Here is a 20,434-nt window from a genome sequence, read left to right as displayed (position 1 = left end):
CAGTGTCTATGTGTATTTGAGTAACAGCCTTTCCAGCTTTCCAGCAAGTGGTTCCAGCAGAGTCATTCTGCTGACTTTTTTATCCAAGTGGTTATGAAACCAAGTTTGCACATGAGTATTCTTGAACAATTCTTCTTATAGTTTTCTCATTGCTTTCCCAGAAAGCAATTCCTATATAAGGCACCCTTTAACTCTGGTTTAATACTGATTTATTTGCATGGCCTGAGAACCACAGTAATAAATCCAAGTTTCTCATTTACTGTATGGACAGAGTATTGTAAGAAGTGGAGGGAAAAATTCTTAAGCTACATTAGTCACCATTTGTGTTCATAGTTACTCGTCTTTAAGATATAAGAAAAGGAGAAATATCTTTCGTGATATTTTCACTATTTGGCAAATTTAGATAACTTGCAATATTCCAAGTTACAAAAAAAGTTGTATGTATGTACATATTTCTTTCACATATAGCACCTTTAGGGTTACTGAATGTGTACAATGACTCCTATGTAACATGAAATATATGGAAATGAAATCCTACAGTCATGGGCCACCTGGGTGGCTCAGTCAGTTAAATGTCCGACTTCAGCTCAGGTCATGATCTCATGGCTGAAACCCTGCATCGGGCTCTCTGCTGTCGGCACAGAGTCTGCTTCAGATCCTCTGTCCCCCTCTTTCTGCCCCTCCCCTGCTCATGTGCTCGCTCTCTTTCTCTCTCAAAAATAAATAAATGTGAAAAAAATCCTAAAGTCAGTCAAATATCCAAATAGTTTGTTCAAACTATCTCATTTCTCAGAAACATCTGAATGTTTAACATCAGGATCTATTTTTATGTGGATCATCTTGTATAGATCCTGACATGCTTTATTTTTCAGAAAGTGTTCAGAAAGAGTAGCAAGTTTCTACAGCCAAATATTTACTTTTTATGAAATATGGAGATGTCTTTTACAGCTCTAACAAATTGCAAGACCAATTAGTATTCAACATTTGAGAATTTTTGTAGCTAGTCGTCATCCAACTCCTGAATTTTTCTTTCTCTCCAAGTATATTTTAGACAATGATTAGTAATCAAAATTTGAATTGGCAAATATTTATTGAACTCCAAGAAAAGCACACTGCTTGAAATTGGGGATCTACAAATGGATCAAAAAATTCCTCACCCTCAAGGAGCCCTTAATTTGACAGATTATTCAGAGAAGCATGTGACTAAATTGTGAGTCAATGCAATTACAGACACAAGCAAATTCCTAAGGTAAGTATGGAGGAGGGAGGAATTCATTCTGATCTGGGGCATTAGGAAAGTGTCCCCACACAGGAAGTGGGGCATTTGTGCTGCTCCTAGAACAGGGTAAACAATGCAACATCTTGGGGTTCCTGGGTCAGTCCTGGTTTATGTTTTTGTCCAGTCACAATTGTAATACTTCAGTTGCACAATCAAAGGTTTTCTTTGGACAATACATTATATAATTGCAGTGGTACTGATGTTGACAGGGAAAAGAAGGAGGGAAAAGATTTTAGATGGACCAAGCAGCAAGTCAAAAGGCCTTGAGGAATAAAACCCCATGGTATGTTTGGGGGAAAACTATGCATCTTTGTTTTAGGTGCTCAAAAGAGGGCATCTTCCCCCTTTTCCCATTACTGTTTGAACTGAAATGGGAGTATGTTCTAGAAGAGTATGTCCTGAACTTTTCTCTTTGCATTATTTGACTTCTTTTTCTTTCCAGGAATGTTACTGTTATGCAACACAGACCCCTTTTATATTTATCCCTCATTTTCCATTTTCATTTGATCAGTGTTATTTCTGACAAAGTACTCTTTTCACATCACAGAGAAAGAGAGGGAAGTAAAAAACCAATTCATACATTTCATCATCTGCCTTCTAACCAGTTAATATTGAATTAGAACATACAATTGTGCTTGAACTTTCCAAGCAATATATGCTACTTTCCAAGAAGCATATATTTGAAGAGAAAATAACTAAACTTTGATATTATTTCTGTTTTTATAACTATTCAAGGCAAAAAGGATGGAATTTGCTGAAATAATAAAGCAAATCTTAACCAACCTGTAGTGTTTTAGAACAGATTTACATTATTACTTGCATGATAAAGGCCATTTCCAATGGAAATATTTCCCTTAGGTATTTTTTAACAGAAAGTTCTAAATTTAGAACAAAGAAACAATTACTAGCATTATGCAAATATATGGAAAAATAATACAGTCGTCAACTAAGCAATTCCAACAATGGATAAGACTCTACCTTCCTTATCACATGAGAAGGGACAGTAGACTTGACTTTCATGACTTGTTAATTGCCAGCTGCTTTTGTCTTAGCCCTTTAAGGTCAAAGAGCTCAAACCACTGATTCTATGTCTAAGCACAAAGAATATGTAGAATACAGGACACACATGTCTAAAGAGATGGGGAAGGATGTTCTCAATGACTTGGTTACTGGAAAGGAGCATCTTGCTCCCTCTTCTGCCCTCTTGCCTCATCTGCTTCTCTGCTTCAGAGAGCTGCCATTCTCACATGGGAAGCTAAGTCTATACTGCAGCTCTTTTCCCAGCCTGGTTTAATATAAGGTCTCCCCACAGCATGGATTTGCTATTCTTTTCCACAGCTTTTCTTGTGGGCAGGTGACAGGAGGTCTATAGATTTTCAGAGAGGGTTTTTAAATTTTTTGAAACGATCCAAAGTGTCAATAAGCTTAGAAGGAACATTTATACTTGATACAGTTATCTACTGCTCTGATTTTCTGACCTCATATAACAACACCAATACCATTTGAAGACTCTAGTTTCAGAAAATAACCAATAAAATCTTTTCCTCTCCTCTTTAGGCCCTCACTTTCCCTTCCTTTGACTCTTCTGATGTAGCTGCCTGCAGTCTCTTCCCACTTCAGTCCATTCCTGGGCTGCTCCCCAAATGATCCTTCTACGTGACTTCATTATGACCCAGTTTAATGCTTTTTGATAGGTCCCAGTACTGCAGGATAAGGCTGTAGTTAATCCGAAGCATGGCGTGCAAGGCTGCGTGCAATGACTTTTCCAGGGTTATACCTCCTGTTTATACCTGATGCCTTTGCAGAATTTCAGCCTTATGAGCTTGCACTACTAAGCCTCCCCTGACTCCGTGACTTAGTCAGGCTGTCCTCTGTATTACTGCAGCAGTGACTGGATACTGGACACGGGATATTGGAGCTCCTGTTCATCTAAAGATCATCACCATTGCTTAGCAAGTTGCCCGTGTGTGTTCAGATAATTAAAAAAGGTAACTGAATTACTTCCCATTTAGGCAGAGCTGTCTTAAATCAAAACCACTAGTCCTAACAGGTTTTATTGGCTCCAAATGGTTACCTGTTTGAGGCCACATCTGGCTGATCACATATTTCTGTACATAAGCATATGAGGATGTATGTGCATGTGTACCAAAGCCAAAGATACATGGGATTCCTTCTCAAGTTGGTTAGGTGAAATAAATTTGGTTCTTTTGATAGATACACAAATCGCCATGAATCACTTTCATATAAATATGTTTTATTGCAGAGAAGTTATTATTATTTACATGCTGTAACACATCACAACATAAATTTACCAAATATTTCATGGTGGGATGCTGTAGGTTTCAGATAATAGTTTCAGAAGAACCACAGATTAAGTGAAGAGACTTACAGCTTTGTTGACTCTACAACTCTCGGTTGCTAAATGCTAGAAGTCAAAAGGCAGTGTTTTTCAGTCCTACCTGTCACCACTTGCATGCAGAAACCTAGGAAGCAAATACAAGAGAACTGTCGAGTTTCAAATCCAAGTTGCCACCAAAGTTTACAATGGGCTGAGTTATATAATTCATGTCGTAAAGCATTTAATTCTTGCATAAAATATACAGTTCTATTAAGATTGGTATAAATCTACTTATTTATAAACCCTGGCTTAAAAACAAGGACAGGATGCAGCCTGCACATGCATTGAGAAGGACAACCTAGCAAATGTTTGTGACCTTAACAGTGTTTATTCACTTTCTTACTGTTATCGATCTAGGAAAATAACCTCAAGAATTGTAGATTTAAACTTCTCTTGGTGATAAGCAATGGCAATGAAACTCTAGGAAAGACCCTAGGCACTCTCACTGATTTATGCTGGTGGAGAAAAATCTATGGACTGTAGACTGTCACTAAGGTATAATTTGGCAAGTCTTCTTTAAGCCACATCTCTAACAGGATCATCCTGAAGTGCAATAAAAAGTCACTGATGCTTGACTGCTTATGTCTCAAAAAGCGAATAAAGTGCTCACAGACCTTGAACATAAGTGAAACAAGCAGGTAGACCTGGCAATTCCTATCCAAGTTCACAAATATACCTTAAAGTTGTATTCCAAGGTTACTGAATACATAGGCCTTGACTGAAAAGGAAGAAAAGAAGGAAATAAATGAAGGAAATGCAGAAAAATAGAATCTCTATATCTCTTCAAACCTACCCCACCAACCTGAGTAATGTACAAAGTGAGCAAATGGGTGAGGAAGATTTATGCACAGCTTTGCAAAATGGTGACACGCTCATTGACTCCTGAATAAAAATCGTTGAGAAAATTTGATGATGAATAAAGAGAAGTCCTAGTTTCTACCCTCCACTGAGAATGATATTCTCTCAGAACAGCCCCATATCTGCCTTCTGATTCTCTTTTCTTATCTTTCATCCTCCTAGCATGTTCTCCTTGCTTCTCATTAAATGAAAAGTTACTTAGGCTGGAAACGTCCTGGCCAAATAAGCCGTCGATACTCCAGCGTTTAGCGGGGAGAGAAAGGGAAGTCTGCACTCTATTTCTAAGTAATTCATCTTTAACTAAGATGAGACTGAGCTTCAGATCAGAATCTCTTCTCATGATCACATCAGTAGGGCTAAGTCAGCAGCTTAGGATTTCCATGCCAAATGATCAGCGTGGAAGGCAGTAAGTTTTACAAATTTCGCTCTGGGAGCTGTTTTGCTTTGCATATGAACCTGGCATTTTTAATTTTGAGCGAGGTGGCAATATGTAGGACTTGTAAGTTTTCCAGTGCTTGGGAGAATGAAGAGCCTGTACCACCTTACAGGCTTTGAATAAATCAGGTTATAAACCTCTTTGGGATTTAAGCCCAGCAAGTGCTACCCCTAGCTGAAGCAATGAGTAAGAGTTTATGAGAATAAGTAGTTGGAGGTAATTTAAAATATATATTCGGTATGCATAATAAAAATATATCCATACAATGATCTTGATGCTATCATAATTTTTCTCTTTAAAAAAATACTCCCTTGAAAGTGCTATCAGTAGCTCCCTTTCTGTCTGTGTTTTGAAAGGCAAATTCCCTGGCTCTGCAGGGAAGAGAATTACTGTTGTAATTCTCATGTCATTCCTAGAGTCTTCCCTTTCGGTGGTGATACTAATGTGCAGTATATTTTTCTCACTCTTAGCTTCTTCCTTACGAAATGCTGCTAAGTATGAAATACTGAAAAGAGTTAAAAGGGACAATAGATTGGAATGAAGGCGTTACCTGTCTCTGACTCTGAACAAACAATAGGTAAGTTGTCCTTTACTGAGACATATGACTAGAGTAGGACCGCTGGGTCTCAGAGTCCTAACAAGAAGTGCAAAACAAGTAACTCAACTTGTATAAAAAACCCTGATTAAGACAGTATAACAAACCATGAGGTGAAACAATAGAGTCAAATCCAAATTCACAATATATATAAACCACAGCCAGAACGAAAAGAGTTTATCATAACAGTTATGGCTTCCCAAGCCAGAGAAAGCTTACTGTACTTCAAGAATCAACTAAAGTTGATAGATAGCAGGTATTCTGTAACTTGCGAGAACAATTGAGTAGCTGCAGATTGCATAAATGTGTTGTGTCACATAATATCAAAGTTATTTGCAAAAGTTATACAACCTGGAATGCTTGAATATGAGACACAACCATGTACGGAAACATACATTTATAAGAAAATGAGAGCAATCATTAATATAAAAGGTATTTTTGGGATGCATTAAGTTAGCAGTGCTATCAAGGTTAAATAGGTAAAGTAAGTTCAGTTAGCTACTTAGAATTTCGGTCGTATAGGTCTATACCTTCTTCTTCTTTGCACAATCTCATACTGTGTCTTCTGGTTTGCCTTGCTTAGGATCTTCAAAGGGCCATGGGCAAATACTGATCAGGGGCAGACGGTGAGGGCTACTCTCCCTACATGCCGAAATGTAAGGATTCTCCTCATGTCCTCAGGGGAAAGACTTCTCTAGGCCAGTCTAATTCCTCCATGGTGATGTTGCTCTGCCCTCCAGGTCTTCTTCTGCCCTTGTCTTTCCCCTTTCCCTTGACTGACAAATATTCTTTGGGAATTTCTATCTTCTGTGGAATTCAGGGTTTCTTCCTTCTTCTCCTTTTCTTTCTGGGGATGCTACGCCCACAAGTATCCCAGACCTCTTATTTCCGTGGCCCTGCTATCTTATTTGCACTTAAAGTGGAAGAGGCAGCAGGTAAAGCACTTCTTTCAGCATTTGGTAGATCTGGGGTCTCAAACTCCCAAGGACACACCTCAGCTCGCGATGTTAAAGGTTGCTGAAAGTTATTACTTGAGTTATAGGAGCCAGGCACATTTTCCTCAGGGGAAGATGTTTTTTGTTCCTGGTCTCCCGTTTGGTTGAGATTTCCATTCTCTACTTTTGATGCTACAGCTTTGGGGGGCAGCTCTTCATATTGCCCAGCACACACGTTTATCGCATAACGCTGACCGCCATTCTCACCGTTAGCCCTCCCTGGGGGAACCTGAGTCTTGGAAATCAAATTCTTCTCATCTTCCAAAACGGGCTGACCTTGGCTCTCCCAAGGGCATACCTCAGCCTTGTCTACGCTTTTCTGATTGGTTTGCTGACATAGTTCAGCTGCCTTAGGCTTCTGATGAGATTTTTCCTTTAAGGAAAAAGTTGGGTTTTTCTCCATTTCAGAAGCTGCAATAGATACGTGTTTTTGAACTTTTGATTCTGAAGGCACGGGACCAGGGGCCAGGTCATAAATCTCCCAAGGGCACACTTCCCCTATGTCAAAGTTGTTCTTCATCTGGGTGGTGCCTGGGCTCATCTCAGAATTGGCAGTGGACGGGTTGACCCTTTGTTGCTTCATAATCCCAGATTTCTGAGGTTTTCTTGGCTCCTCCAAATGACTGGAGTTTGGGGGGGCAGAATCTTTAGTCTCTGCATTATCTGAATTTGAGTATTTTCTGTTTGCTTCTTTATCTTTTGGCAGAGGTTTCTGGGAGTTAGCACGTTCTTCCAGGCCTGATGTTTGGGTTTTCCCAGCTAATCCAAGAGTCTTCTCCTTGGCACTTGCTATGACACTGAGAGACTTTTGTAACATGGATGTTCGTGGGTGCCCCTGCTTCTTCTCTGAGCTGAGATTGTGAGCACTTGCTGACTTACACACCAAAGGCACAGACTCTGTGGACTCGGCCTCACTGTTTTCTTTCAGTTTTTGTGTTAATTTTTTACTTGACAGAGACTCCAGTGTGGAATGTTCTGTAGACTCCTCTTCTTGGCTTTCCCCCGGTAAACTGTTGGACTCTTCTGTGTGCTCCCTCACATGATCGTAAGTGCTGTGGGATTTCTTCAGTGAGAAGACTCGGTTTTTCAGGGACTCCTCCTTGGGCTTCCCGGTGTTACCTGAAGACTCTTGCGGGTTCTTCCTGACCAGGGCAGTGCTTTTGGCTGTGCTGTGGTCTGTGACTTCCTTGTCCTCTTTGGAACACTGCCTGCTGACCGTCTCTGGGATCTCGGTGATACGCCTCATGATTGAACGGCCTAAGCCCTTCTTGGAGCACCGCTTTTTCTGGAGGTGGGGGTTATTTGTAATCATCTTCTTCCTCTTATATATTTCCAACTGGGCATAGAGTTTCTTCAGCTCATCCTGCCAGAACAAGAGCAAATTCACAGAGATGTGGAACTTAGTGATTTAGCAAGATAATATTACTAAATGTAATTTGAGGTTTATTAATTTGCATTCTGTTTCACATAGCGTTTGAACTTTAAGACCTGAACACATGCATTTTACCCTTGTTTCATGGAGCAAGCCCTTGGGACTTACGAGTTGTGTGTGCCAGACTCAACTGGGATCACAACAAAAACACAGCTTATTATCTACCGATAAGCCATACCCCTAAACGATATTGGAAGCATCATGTAGCCATTGATAAAATTACCCCTAATGGTAGATCAGATCTAGGGGACAACAGACCATCAGTTACTGAAAGCATCTTCTTACTCCAAATGCTGATATGTTGTCACAGATTATTCTCAGTAACCCATTCTCTCTGCTCACAGATCTGCCTTTCCATCAGCAAAATGTCATAAACAGTATTAGGGGACCAGTGTAACCAGTTCATCATTATGGCTGCTAATAAAAGTCAGCTGAGACTATCAAGATTGGCTTGTAGAATTTCTACCATAATAAATGTTTTACACCTGAATTAACTCCCTTTGATGTCTTTGGTTCTTACAAAAACACACATTCCCCTTCTCTTTTTCTCTCTGACTCACACATGCACACAGATGAGCATACACGTACATCAGCCCACACGGGCTTGCCTGTATAAACGGGGTTAATCTGAAATAAGAAAGATGAAATACTGGTATTACCCGAATGTCTTCTGGGTCTAAGCTGTGCTCACTCCATGCTGAATTGATACTGCTGTTCAGGTAGGATCCAGACCGGCCCATGTCTAGCTCATCTTCATATGCTTCTGTAGCAATGTCATCTCGTGGGTTATTGCTTGAATGTGAAAACTGCAATAGATAATATGAGCTGTAGACATTAGCCCACTATAAGGCAGAGCATAATAATTTTCTAAAGGTTCTAATGTTCATATCATCTCTTCAGCTTAGAACTCTTCACAAAAGATCTGCTGCTATGTTTGTGTTTTGCTTTCCATGTTACACGCTAAAGCTCTTAGGCAATATTAATAAGTGGTTCCTTCTCTGACTACTATTTTCTTCTTTGTCTTTTCTCCAGGTTCCCGGTGTTCACTTACGCTACTCCTCTTCCATTATATTTGCATTTTGAAAATGAAAATAGGTAGAAAAACCCAAACAAATGTTTTCCAAGAGTAGCAATTTAAACTCCCCAGCAGTTGGATGGAAATATTTTTTGAGAAGTAGGGTCTACCTTGTGTTTGTCGTTTTGTTTCAAATAGGGGACACTGTATTTCATCTAAGGGCACAAGTGGCTCTGATCACAGACAGTGACTTTCTGTCTATTCCACTTAGCTTCAAAAAAGTTGCTTCCAAGACTCAGGGGACAAGGGATCTTAATTCCAACCTCAATTGTGTTGACAGTGATATCTTGAACAAATCGTGGAACCTCTCTGGAGCACAGAGCCCTCTCAGCCTAAAGTGATGATATCAAACTTTAAAAGTCAGAGATTCACTGAACTTACAGAATTTTTTCTCAAGCTCATTATTCTCAAGTTCCTCCTTCACCGAACATTTTGAGGTATTTTTATTATTTTCATGTGGGCTTTTGATATTTTTCAGTTTCATGTACTCTTGCTATCTCTATTCTTTTGCAGGGAGGCTCAAAACAATCCAGCCACTTCACACAATATATAAACTAAGTGACTATTCTATGAAAATTGAGAGAAAGGTTTAGGGAAATGAGTTCTCTTCTCACAGCTTATCATCAGCTCAAATACTCCTTTAAAAAATTAACAGATCACCCTTTGATGATACAGAGCAATTTCAATGTCAATACTTGTTAAAATATTTATGTGGGCCGGTGAACATCAATATAAGATAACTAATGTGAAATGGCAATTCTCTACTTAAGGAACCGTGAAGGTTTTGTTATAGGGACTGGTTGAGAAACCACAGAAATGGGTGAATCTTGCCTTCACTCTTCTACTTATGTTTGTGGTTCCCACATGTGTCAGGAACTTAAGGCCATAAAGATGAATAGAACACAGTCCCTATCCTTCCAAATCTCACAAGCTACTAGTGAATCACTGAGAGGTTATTGATAAGAATGGACTTGTTTTTGTCAAGCACAGTCTTAGAGGTGACCATGAGTTTAAGAAACAGTTACTTGTCAGATATTGTCCATTTTCTACTGCACTATATTTCCTTATATCCATCTAAAATAATATTTGAAATATTTATCTTATCTTTTCTGTTTCCCCCTTCTCCAGAACATAAGTACCACAAGAGCACATATATTATCTGTTCATTACTCTTATTCTAGTACATAGACCAGTGCTTGGCAAAGCCCCTCGACGATTTTTTTGTAGTTATCTGAAGTTGATATATAATTCATATACCATGAAATTCTCAATTTCAAATCATACAATTGAATGATTTTTGGTATATTCACAGGGCTGTGCAACCATCACCACTATCTAATTCCAGAATATTCTCATCACCTCCAAAAGAATCTTGAACCCAGTAGGCAGTCACTTCCATATCCCCTCTTCCTTAGCTAGTGGCAACCACCAATCTACTTTCTGTCTCCATAGAGTTGCCTGTCCTGGACATTTCATAGAAATGGAATCATGCAACCTTTTGTGTCTAGCTTCTTGCACTTGGCATAATGTTTTCAAGGCCTGTACAAGTTTTAGCGTGTATCAGTGCTTTATTCCTTCTTATTGCTGAACAGTATTCCATTGTATAGATACACCACATTTTGTTTATACATTTATCAGTTGATGGACATGTGGGTTGCTTCCACTTTTTAGCTCTTATGGATAGTGCTTCTAGGAACATTCATGTACAAATTTTTGTATGAACACGTGTTTTCAATTTTTACAACTGAATAAATAGCCTGAGTATACAGTATATCCATCTAATAAAAATATAATCATATAATGGAAAGTATGAAAATGGATAGGATAAACTGCAGTAGCAGAATAGCCCATGGAAATTGTGGCTATTTGGTATAATTCAAGTAAGGAAGAAAGTAGGCATTTGGCTCTATTTACATTTGTTTGGGCTTTCAGTCAGGCTGAATTTCATTTAGTGTTTTGGTTAATTGTGAGAGGAGGTAAAGCCTGGAGTGAATGATAAGAAATCACAATTCTTGTCTCAACCATGCTAATAATATATCGTGTGCCACTTACAAAGATACATAGTGCCCTAATATTTTGTTTTCCCATGGGCAAAAGAGGAAAATAATAATAATGCTCTAACTTGTATGTTATTCTCCCACACTCTGCGATCATATTATTTCACTGTAAGCAGCTTTATGGCTATCATGTCCTAGATGAGGAAACTGAATGAAACTCAGAGAGATGAAAGTCTTAGCTAATGATTCCCTACTGTATAACTAGTGGGGGCGGAGCACATATTGATAATTCCCCCCACTTCAGTATGCTGTCTAGATAAATCTTTGTCAGCCTATCTTTATTAAGCAGGATTCTTCTATACACAACATTATAATTATTTATTTCTATTTATATAAAAATTTTCTGAATGTTAATACAATGCTTCTTGAATATCAATCCAAACAAGAGGACTTTTAGAAGAGGCTAATTCTTTTCAAAAAATAATTTTGATGTTATAGCTACAGTCAAAAGCCATCTTGAGCCCATAATTAAAACATAACTGTGTATCAAAATATTTGAAAAAGAACTGAACCAGATGAGGGGTTTTGTAAAAATTGAAGCATTTAATAATTATATAGGATATTTAATAAATTCCAAAAGAAAAGAGACATCTAGTTCCCTGAGGAGACAGCTTTAAAATTATTTTAGAGGGGTGCCTGGGTGGCGCAGTCGGTTAGGCATCCGACTTCAGCCAGGTCACGATCTCGCGGTCTGTGAGTTCGAGCCCCGCGTCAGGCTCTGGGCTGATGGCTCAGAGCTTGGAGCCTGTTTCCGATTCTGTGGCTCCCTCTCTCTCTGCCCCTCCCCCGTTCATGCTCTGTCTCTCTCTGTCCCCCAAAAAAATAAATAAACGTTGAAAAAAAAATTAAAAAAAAATAAAATTATTTTAGAGCGTCAAGCAAATCTCCACACTTCTCTTGGCCTATATGCCAGATATTTTTTTAAAGGAGAAACAACTCCATGCTTATTTAAAATAATTGTCTTGCAAGAGAAAAGTAATGTTAAAGGAGTACCTTTGGAATCAAAAGCAACCCAATGGTGACTGTCACAGTCAAATGAGTATGTGCAAAATACAGCATTAGCATCCAGTCAGACTGAAGTCTTGAGGCAAGAACAAATCTGAAATGAGAATTCACCAAGTTAGTAATCCAACAAGATCTCTATTTAAAACCCTAGGATACTTGGAAACTTTTTTCCTTGGTGTATTTTAAAAAAACAAGCAAGCATGGAAACAGTTGTATTGCTGTTTCTATGGCATATATTGTCATCACAGGAGAATAAGGCTCAAAGTGACTGCAATTGGATAAAGATATGAACTCTTTATTATTTATTATTTTAAGTTATTAGTAAGAAAGACAGCATATAGATATATAATGTGCTAATCATTTCCTGGAATTTTTATTTTGTATGTAAATTGAATGTCTTAAAATTAAAGCAACGAACACTTATGAATTCAAAAGAAGAATGGGCTTACAAACTGGTGACTTCAGGAAAATTTGGGCTATGAGACACATCCAAATAACTCTTGATTCTAATTCTCTACATTTGAAAACATTAATCAAGAAAAAAATAAGAAAAAAAAAGGGTAGGTAATTATCTGTCTTTGTGAATGACCTCAAAGGCTTCAATGATGAACAATGTAATGGAAAAATGAATATACTAATGGTTTGTAAAACGCCTCTTCTAAAATAAAAAATTTAGTTATTGTAAAGTATCAAACTGTTTTATGATAATTTAAAATGCAATATTTAAAATCATATCTTGCTGAGTAGTTTATAAAGTTGTGTTCTAGGAGAGTTTGCAGGAAACTTGTATAGGAAAACTTCAGTACTGAGATCTACTCTGGTAATTGCTGGAATATTTTCATAAATCATTAGGTATATGTACAAACAAACTCATGTTTTAAGGACTCATTCTTTTGCAGAAACCAGATGTTGCTTTTATCAAGGTCCTTTGCAATTATATTTTTCTTTTAATTTTTTCCCATCTACTGTTTATCCACGAAAAGCTAAATATGAGATTTTACTGCATTTGGAATTAGACAATCAGCATTTTGATTCAGTGATATACATCATCAAATTTAAAAAGCTGATATCTTAAGACAATGCTTATGAACATTAACATATATAATGTTATATAAACATATATGAATCTAAACATAGAAGAAACTAATTTTATATCTTTTACTAAGTAAATTAGTATTATTTATACTCAGAATTTCCACTAAGTGGATTTCTTCCTCATTTTTACCTCTATCCTATCCCCCACTCCCCCAAATACCAAGTTTCTCACCCCCTCTCCCTCAAATATCAAGTTAAAATGGAGGCTCAAGAGTTGTCCAAAATGGAGAGGTAGTTTCCCCTGTGTTTGGAGACACAGACAAAATGGACTTACAATACATGCATAGAAGTACAGAAAACTCACGATAGCTCACACGTTACTAAACAGGATTTTATGAATTAACATCTTCTCTAATTCCTTTGTCAGAAAAGTGGCTTTACACCTGCCTTGGATATGACTAAATGAATATCCACTTTGTTCAGGGATGAGATATTTTTGACAGAGTCTCTGTAGGGTCAGGTGAGATTTTTTTTTTTTCTTTTTTAAAGCAGTGAAATAGGATCATCATCCTCAGTAACAAGTTACAGTATCTGAAGCATAGAAGCAATATAAAATGTGGCCTGGCAAATGATCTCATCCCAAACCTCTGGGGCCATTTCCAGTTCTGGGGCAGACAGTTATAGGGAAGGGGATGGGTCTATAGTCCACAGGCTCACGCACTGGGGATTCCTATTCAAATGCCAGTGAACATTATGAATGCCAGTGAATGCAAGTGAATGTTAGCCTGACAGTATCTGGAAGGAACAATGGTTACATGTATTTTAAATTAAAATGGTGAGTCTCCCAAAAAGTAATTTTGAAGTACTGTATACGAACATCAATTTTCCCTAAATTAACCAGCTTTTAAATACTGCTGGGCTTGTTAGGTTGCAATTCTGACTACAACGATCTTAAGAGAAATTGGGTTTTGCAGTCATTTTAAAGATTGGTTTTCTTTGAAAGACTATTCCAGCTTCTAAAAAAATAGATCTAACAGTCAGGACCATAGAAATATTAAAAAATTCAAGTTAGGAAGAAAAGCAAACCTTTTGAAATCTCGCACTTTCCCAAAGCTCTGCTTTATGCTTAGTGAAGGATTATAGAACAGATTAAGCAAAATGCCTTCTGCATTATGAGACTGCCGGACTTAATCCTTTTAGTTTATTTGTTTAATCTGGCAATTTGATGAGAATAAGAGTAAATCTGTATATAAATATGCAGTTATAGCTTTATATATTTATGTATGTATATATACATACATACATACAGTTATGTATGTATAATTTTATATTTTAAGCAAATAAGAAAGAACAGATATGTCCTATTGATAGAGAATATCTTTGCTGATGTTGGATGCCTTATTTAATATTATTTGATTCTATTAAAAAATTACAAAGATGAACCCAGTTTAAATTATTACGTTCTTGTTTCTTATTCTTGGACTTTACCAACATTGGAATCATAGCATGTACAAATTCAGTCCACATGTAAATAAGAAATTGTATATACTTGACTCCTTTAATTATTACTGCCTATTACTTGCTTCTTGCTCATCTCCCTAAAGTCAGTGTTCTGTAGATTTAGTGTGTCAAACTATAATTCTATCCTTGGCTGTTTATGACCATACAAGTTAAATTTCTGAGAAAGTAGCTAATATATACTACGATTCTTTGAAGCCAATATGCTACAATCTAATTGAAAGGTAAGTTAAATTTGGAACTTAAAATGTAGGGCTTCCCACGCAGGTGTTCTTAGGCTTGCCTAAGAAAATACCAAGGCCTACCAAGGCTGGTCACCCTGCTGCCATTGGAAGTCCTCCCTGTTCAAAACTTATAGGGGACTACACAGTTGTCTGGAAGAAAATTGATCTTGTGAGTATGGCATGTCTACTAACACCAAATCTATTAGGTTCAACATGAAAAATTCAGTCAGCACTTGTGCCTATGTGCACCCAGCTCATCATTTACATAGTTCATCTGGCTAGGCTAATGGGTTGTTTGGGACTCTGTAGGAAAGACCTAAGCAAAGTAAGAAAACTAATTTTGTTTTAAAGCAAGCTCGATGCCCAATGTGGGGCTTGAACTCATGACCTTCAGATCAAAAGTCGCATGCTCCCTGACTGAGCCAGCCAGGCTCCCAAGAAAATTATTTTCAGTGAATATTTAGCATGTGTTTCCTAATATGTTAACAGTGCTTATCACTTTTGGGTGGTTGGATTAGGGAGTTTATTTTTTATCATTTTATGATTTATCTGTAATAACCACCTATTGCCTTCTTAAGAATTTTTTTAAAGTTCATTTAAAAAGTGCTTTACCTTGCCTACTGCTGAAAAGACTTGGACCAGTTGAGAGTTTAAAATCCATTGAAAAAATAAATCAATAAAATCAATCAATCAATCAATAAAATCCACTGAAAAAACATTTAACAATGAAAATTGAAAAGAACAAATCTTCAAGTAGAAAAGGATAAGAATCAATTTAGGCAACTGCTTTAAACAGATTTAATTTCTTGGGCAATTTGGTTCTAAGAAATACAGCAGCTGATTGTAGGGCAAAAGTAGGAAGGCCTTTGCATAACATGGTCACATTCTGGCAACAGAAGACATTTAAACTCATCTGCAATAAGCCTCTTGGTATGCTTAGAACTCTGCAATTGGTTCGTTTATATAACATTTAACTTATAAATGGTTCTAGAGAAGCATGTTTGTTATACCTTGAAACATATGTGTTTGATATCCTGGACACAAAAAACAAAAATGCAACTTTTCTTGGGAGATGGTTTGGGAGAACTGTGAAGACTTTGGGGCTCTGCCCATGGCAGAGTCCTCTCTGGTGCTCACTACACTGTGCACAGAGGACACCTCCTCTCGTGTCCTCCAGCTCTATTCTAAATTTTTTTTTTTCAACGTTTATTTATTTTTGGGACAGAGAGAGACAGAGCATGAACGGGGGAGGGGCAGAGAGAGAGGGAGACACAGAATCGGAAACAGGCTCCAGGCTCTGAGCCATCAGCCCAGAGCCCGATGCGGGGCTCGAACTCACGGACCGCGAGATCGTGACCTGGCTGAAGTCGGACGCTTAACCGACTGCGCCACCCAGGCGCCCCACTCCAGCTCTATTCTAAATAGGATCGAGAGAGACTTCTTTTTGCCCAGTTATAATATCATATTTTGCTTCTCATCTTTCCTTCCTCTTCTCGTTTTCTCTTTTCTCTCTCTTTTGAGAAGGGTCAAGACAAAGCAAAGAGGCAAATTCCCTGGATTCCTAGCCCTTTGATGGAGGCTCCAAGATGATCAAATCATAAATACCCCCTTTCTTACTTAAAAGATAAAAAGTGTAGGTGTGTCTAAGGCTCAACTGCTCTCTGCCATCATCTGTTCCTAGAAGTGCAAGATATAATTTTATAATTATTGACTAAAGTGAGAAATGATAAATATCTTCCAAAACTTCCACAGATCCACACCTTCCCACTCTGACTCCCGCTATTATTAATGTTTTTCCACTGAGGGAAATGGCTGAATATTTAAAATTTCTCATTGTATTCTTAAGTACGTCCTAACTTTTAATATATGTCGAGCAAGTGAATGGCATCTTTTTTGTTACTTTTGAAATTATAGGATTTCTTTTTTTGTTCTCACTGAGGTTTTCATTTCATTTTCAGATAGGCATAAATTCTCAGAAGATAAGTCACACATACTTCATTTTGTTCACTTATCATTAGCCCCTTTCTTCCTCCTTTGTACTCACCGAGTACAGAAATATAGGGGATACCAAAAAATGGAGGGCCAAGCATACATGCGTACAATAGAAGGTCACTGCTAAACCCCACTGCACACAAAAATCTAGTCCTTGGGTTGGAATGGTTTTTTAGTTTTGAATTCAGCAGAATAAATACACATAAATTGTCTATCTGAATATTGATTTTAAAAGCGTAACCCCATGCATTAAACATGAATGGAAACACAGATAATTTATTATATCAACTTTATGATGTATGCATGTGTAGCTTTATATCTTCGGAACAAAAAGTATTACATATCATAACAATATTCAATGACATTCCTATAAGTGGTTTGATAGAATACAATAATACAGAGTAATTAACCTTCAAAATAAAGGTAGTAACAAAACATCAGCAGGAACTAAGAACAGTTAAAAAAAACAAAACCCTGCATTCATTTGCCATTTCTGCGACAAAGAAATTAGTCAGCTTAAAAACATTATCCTTCCCGAATCTTTCCATGATGCATTTTACCCAATTTTGCTATTTAAATCAAACCACAACACATCGGAGAAATAAAACAGTTATTTGCTAGCTCTACAGAGCACTTGCCTAATTGTATGGAATATAGCAGAGATAATGAGCTCATTGTGAACTGCGACAGCCATATAGCGTGGCTCATGAAATGCTGATGGGACTGTCCGCACTGCATAGCAGAGATAAACACCCCACAAGAGGAATAAAAATTCAGCTGTGAGAAGAACAACAACAAAGAAAAGAACAATTTTCCATTAGTTTTACAGGTGAATAAAAATGCAAAATTTAAGTGCTTTAGCATGCATTTTGTGTCTATTACAGAAACATAGTTTAGCTAGAAGTAGATGCATACAAAATGTCATTCACATATGAATACATGTGACATACATTTAAGATTTTATTCAGTGTGTAGACTTTTCAAAGGTACACTTTGGTTTTTGTTTTCTTGCTTTTTTAAAAACAGTGCTTGGTGTCTCAGATTTTTCTTTTGCTAATGCCTGGCTTTTTTCCTGAAACAACTGTAAAATTATTTTCTACATCCCCAACCTGAGTTTAAGATATTCACGGAGCATCTGGGTCATAATGAAGTCATCAAGGCAACAAAGGCTTGTATTGTGTTCATATGTAGCTTCTAGAAATGTAAGGTCTTACCGCATTGAATCTGGTTCAACAACATAAAAATATCCATTGCTAGAAATGTGAGAAAATAGGTTGATAAACATTCAGTGGCATATTTTATAAATGAACCATTATTTCTTCACACATGACAGAAATCCCATCTTTTGTGGGTGGAATGCTGAAGGCTTCGTAAAATTCATAATCACCTTGTTTGTGGGATCAAGCCAGAAGAGACAAGCATAGTAAAGTGGTTAAGGATAAGGGCTTCAGAATCACATTAGGCCTGATTGGAAATTCTGGCTCTGTCTCTAATTAACTTTGCATAATCTGAAGCAATTTAACGTCTCTGGCCACAGTTTTCTTATTTGGAAAATGAGAATAATAAAAAGTACATATTTCATGAGATTATTTGGTAATGAAATTAAAAAATGGATATAAAGCACATAATATAGTTACGGACATGGTAGATATCAGATAAGTAAAGGAATACATAAAAACACACATTAAATGGATCTTATTGTTAAACATCTCGTTTGACTTTTTTTTCCAAACTGAACATCACTACTTTAACCCTTTTTGACCAATAATTGCTACCATTCATTTTATCTGTCTTAGCGACATGACCTCACTGTAAGATAGTATCTAAAGAAGATAATATCTAATTAATAAGAATAAAGAAGAAAGCTCTAATTTGGAGAAAATATTTCATCAAATGTATTACCTGGAGGTAACCTACTTACTTATGTACTGAGACACTGACTTCCATTCCCATATGCTAAAGCTGTTTTACCTGCCAACCTTTCAGCCTATTTCTGTCAGTATTTAAACAATAGGTAGTGCCCTAATTATTGAAAATCCCTTAAATAAACACATCTGTCAAGAGATACTCTAAAACCCTGATGTGGTTAGAAGCCAAATAAAAAATAAGGCACACTCCAAGATCTCCATGAGATTTATTCAGTCCCAATTATTCAGTATGTTGGCCACTGGCCATGTGCTATAAATGTTCTTTCCAGCCGAGTTCTACTGGATCAGGAAAAGCAAATCAAGAAATGCTGAGGTCTTCATGTAGAACTTTCCTTCCTAACTCTTGTATTTCTTTTCTTTTTTTTTTTTTTTTTAAGTTTATTCATTTATTTTGAGAGAGAGAGAGAGAGAGGAAAAAAAAGAGAAAGTCCGGGTTGGGGAGGGACCGAAAGGGAGAGAGAATCCCTAGCAGGCTCTGCATGGTAATCGCAGAGCCTGACATAGGGCGTGATCTCACAAACTGAGATAATGACCTGAGCTGAAATCAAGAGGCAGATACCTAACCAACTGAGCCACCCAGTGGCCCCCTAACTTGTATTTCTGTCCACGGTACTACTATTGCCTCTTTACCCAGGTTGGAAATCTCAGCTGCCTTTCTTTGCTACATTTCTACTTTGAGTTGTTTTTCATAGGGACCGTTCCTCCCAGTGCCTACAGTGACTACCCTTTAAGTGCCTATCATATTGCTCTTTATTTGTTACAGTTATTTTTCAACTGCCCCATCTAAACCTGGCTTCATCCTGTGTTCATTCATTCTTTATTTTCTGAAACTCCACTTTGATCACATCAGGATTTGTCCAAATCCCTGGCACTCCACTTGGGTTAGCTGATTCACATTTCCATTATAAAATTCACTCATACTCACTTTGGACCTTGGAAATAATTCTTGCCCCAAAAGGAAGACTACAAGGGATTCATGCCTGGGCAGACATGTCCTCACATTTAAACCTTTCTTGCTACCCAGGCTTCATGTTAGTTGCTCACTTTGCTTGGCCTTATTCTTTTGTGCTTGTATATTTCTCACCCCTGATTTATCTAGTTGTTAACCCCTCAGGTCAGGCTTTTGTGAGGTACTGCATGCATCGTCATTCAGATATCTCTAGTGGCTTACTATTATTTTACGAAGGCTTGGTCCTGACATTCCTAGCTCCCTGTGACTTCATGCTATACATCCAACATGACCTTCCAATACTCCCTAGCATGAACTCTGAGCTGGCCCAGGAAGACTCATTGTCCTCTGACCACTTCAAAGATTCTTCTTGCTTCTGAGTCTTTGTTTATGCTATTGCTCACACCAAGAATTTCTTCTCACCCACATTTTCCAATCTTATCCAATTTTTCAATGTCCAATTCAGGCCCCACCTGCATCACAAGGCAGCCTGAATTGATTCTACCTTGCACTGAATTTTCCTTCCTCTAATCTCTTATGGGTTTTAACTATCGACATTCCACAATGCAGAGAATAATGCCACAGGATATATAATTGAGAGAAAATTATTTGTGGAGTCATGTTAATCACTCCCTTCTTTAGCCCCAAATAGTTATGA

At 37.6% G+C, this 20,434-nt stretch overlaps 1 protein-coding gene across 1 annotated transcript in view; it reads right to left on the bottom strand.

Moving 5' to 3' along the window:
- Positions 1 to 3,556: 3,556 nt before the first annotated feature.
- GPR158 (G protein-coupled receptor 158) overlaps positions 3,557 to 20,434 on the bottom strand; it is a 420,554-nt gene continuing 403,676 nt past the window's right edge. Inside the window, exons 8-11 of the mRNA XM_047864839.1 lie at positions 17,538 to 17,676; positions 12,119 to 12,224; positions 8,653 to 8,799; positions 3,557 to 7,924 (exon numbers count right to left, since the gene is read on the bottom strand). Coding sequence (XP_047720795.1) covers positions 6,449 to 7,924; positions 8,653 to 8,799; positions 12,119 to 12,224; positions 17,538 to 17,676 — 1,868 coding nt within the window. The 3' untranslated portion in view covers positions 3,557 to 6,448. The remainder of the gene's footprint in view (positions 7,925 to 8,652; positions 8,800 to 12,118; positions 12,225 to 17,537; positions 17,677 to 20,434) is intronic.

This window comes from Prionailurus viverrinus, chromosome B4 (genome assembly GCF_022837055.1).
Source record: "Prionailurus viverrinus isolate Anna chromosome B4, UM_Priviv_1.0, whole genome shotgun sequence".
NCBI classification, from domain to species: domain Eukaryota; kingdom Metazoa; phylum Chordata; class Mammalia; order Carnivora; family Felidae; genus Prionailurus; species Prionailurus viverrinus.
Note: the sequence above shows the minus strand (reverse complement) of the source record. Positions and strands in the feature narration are given on the sequence as shown.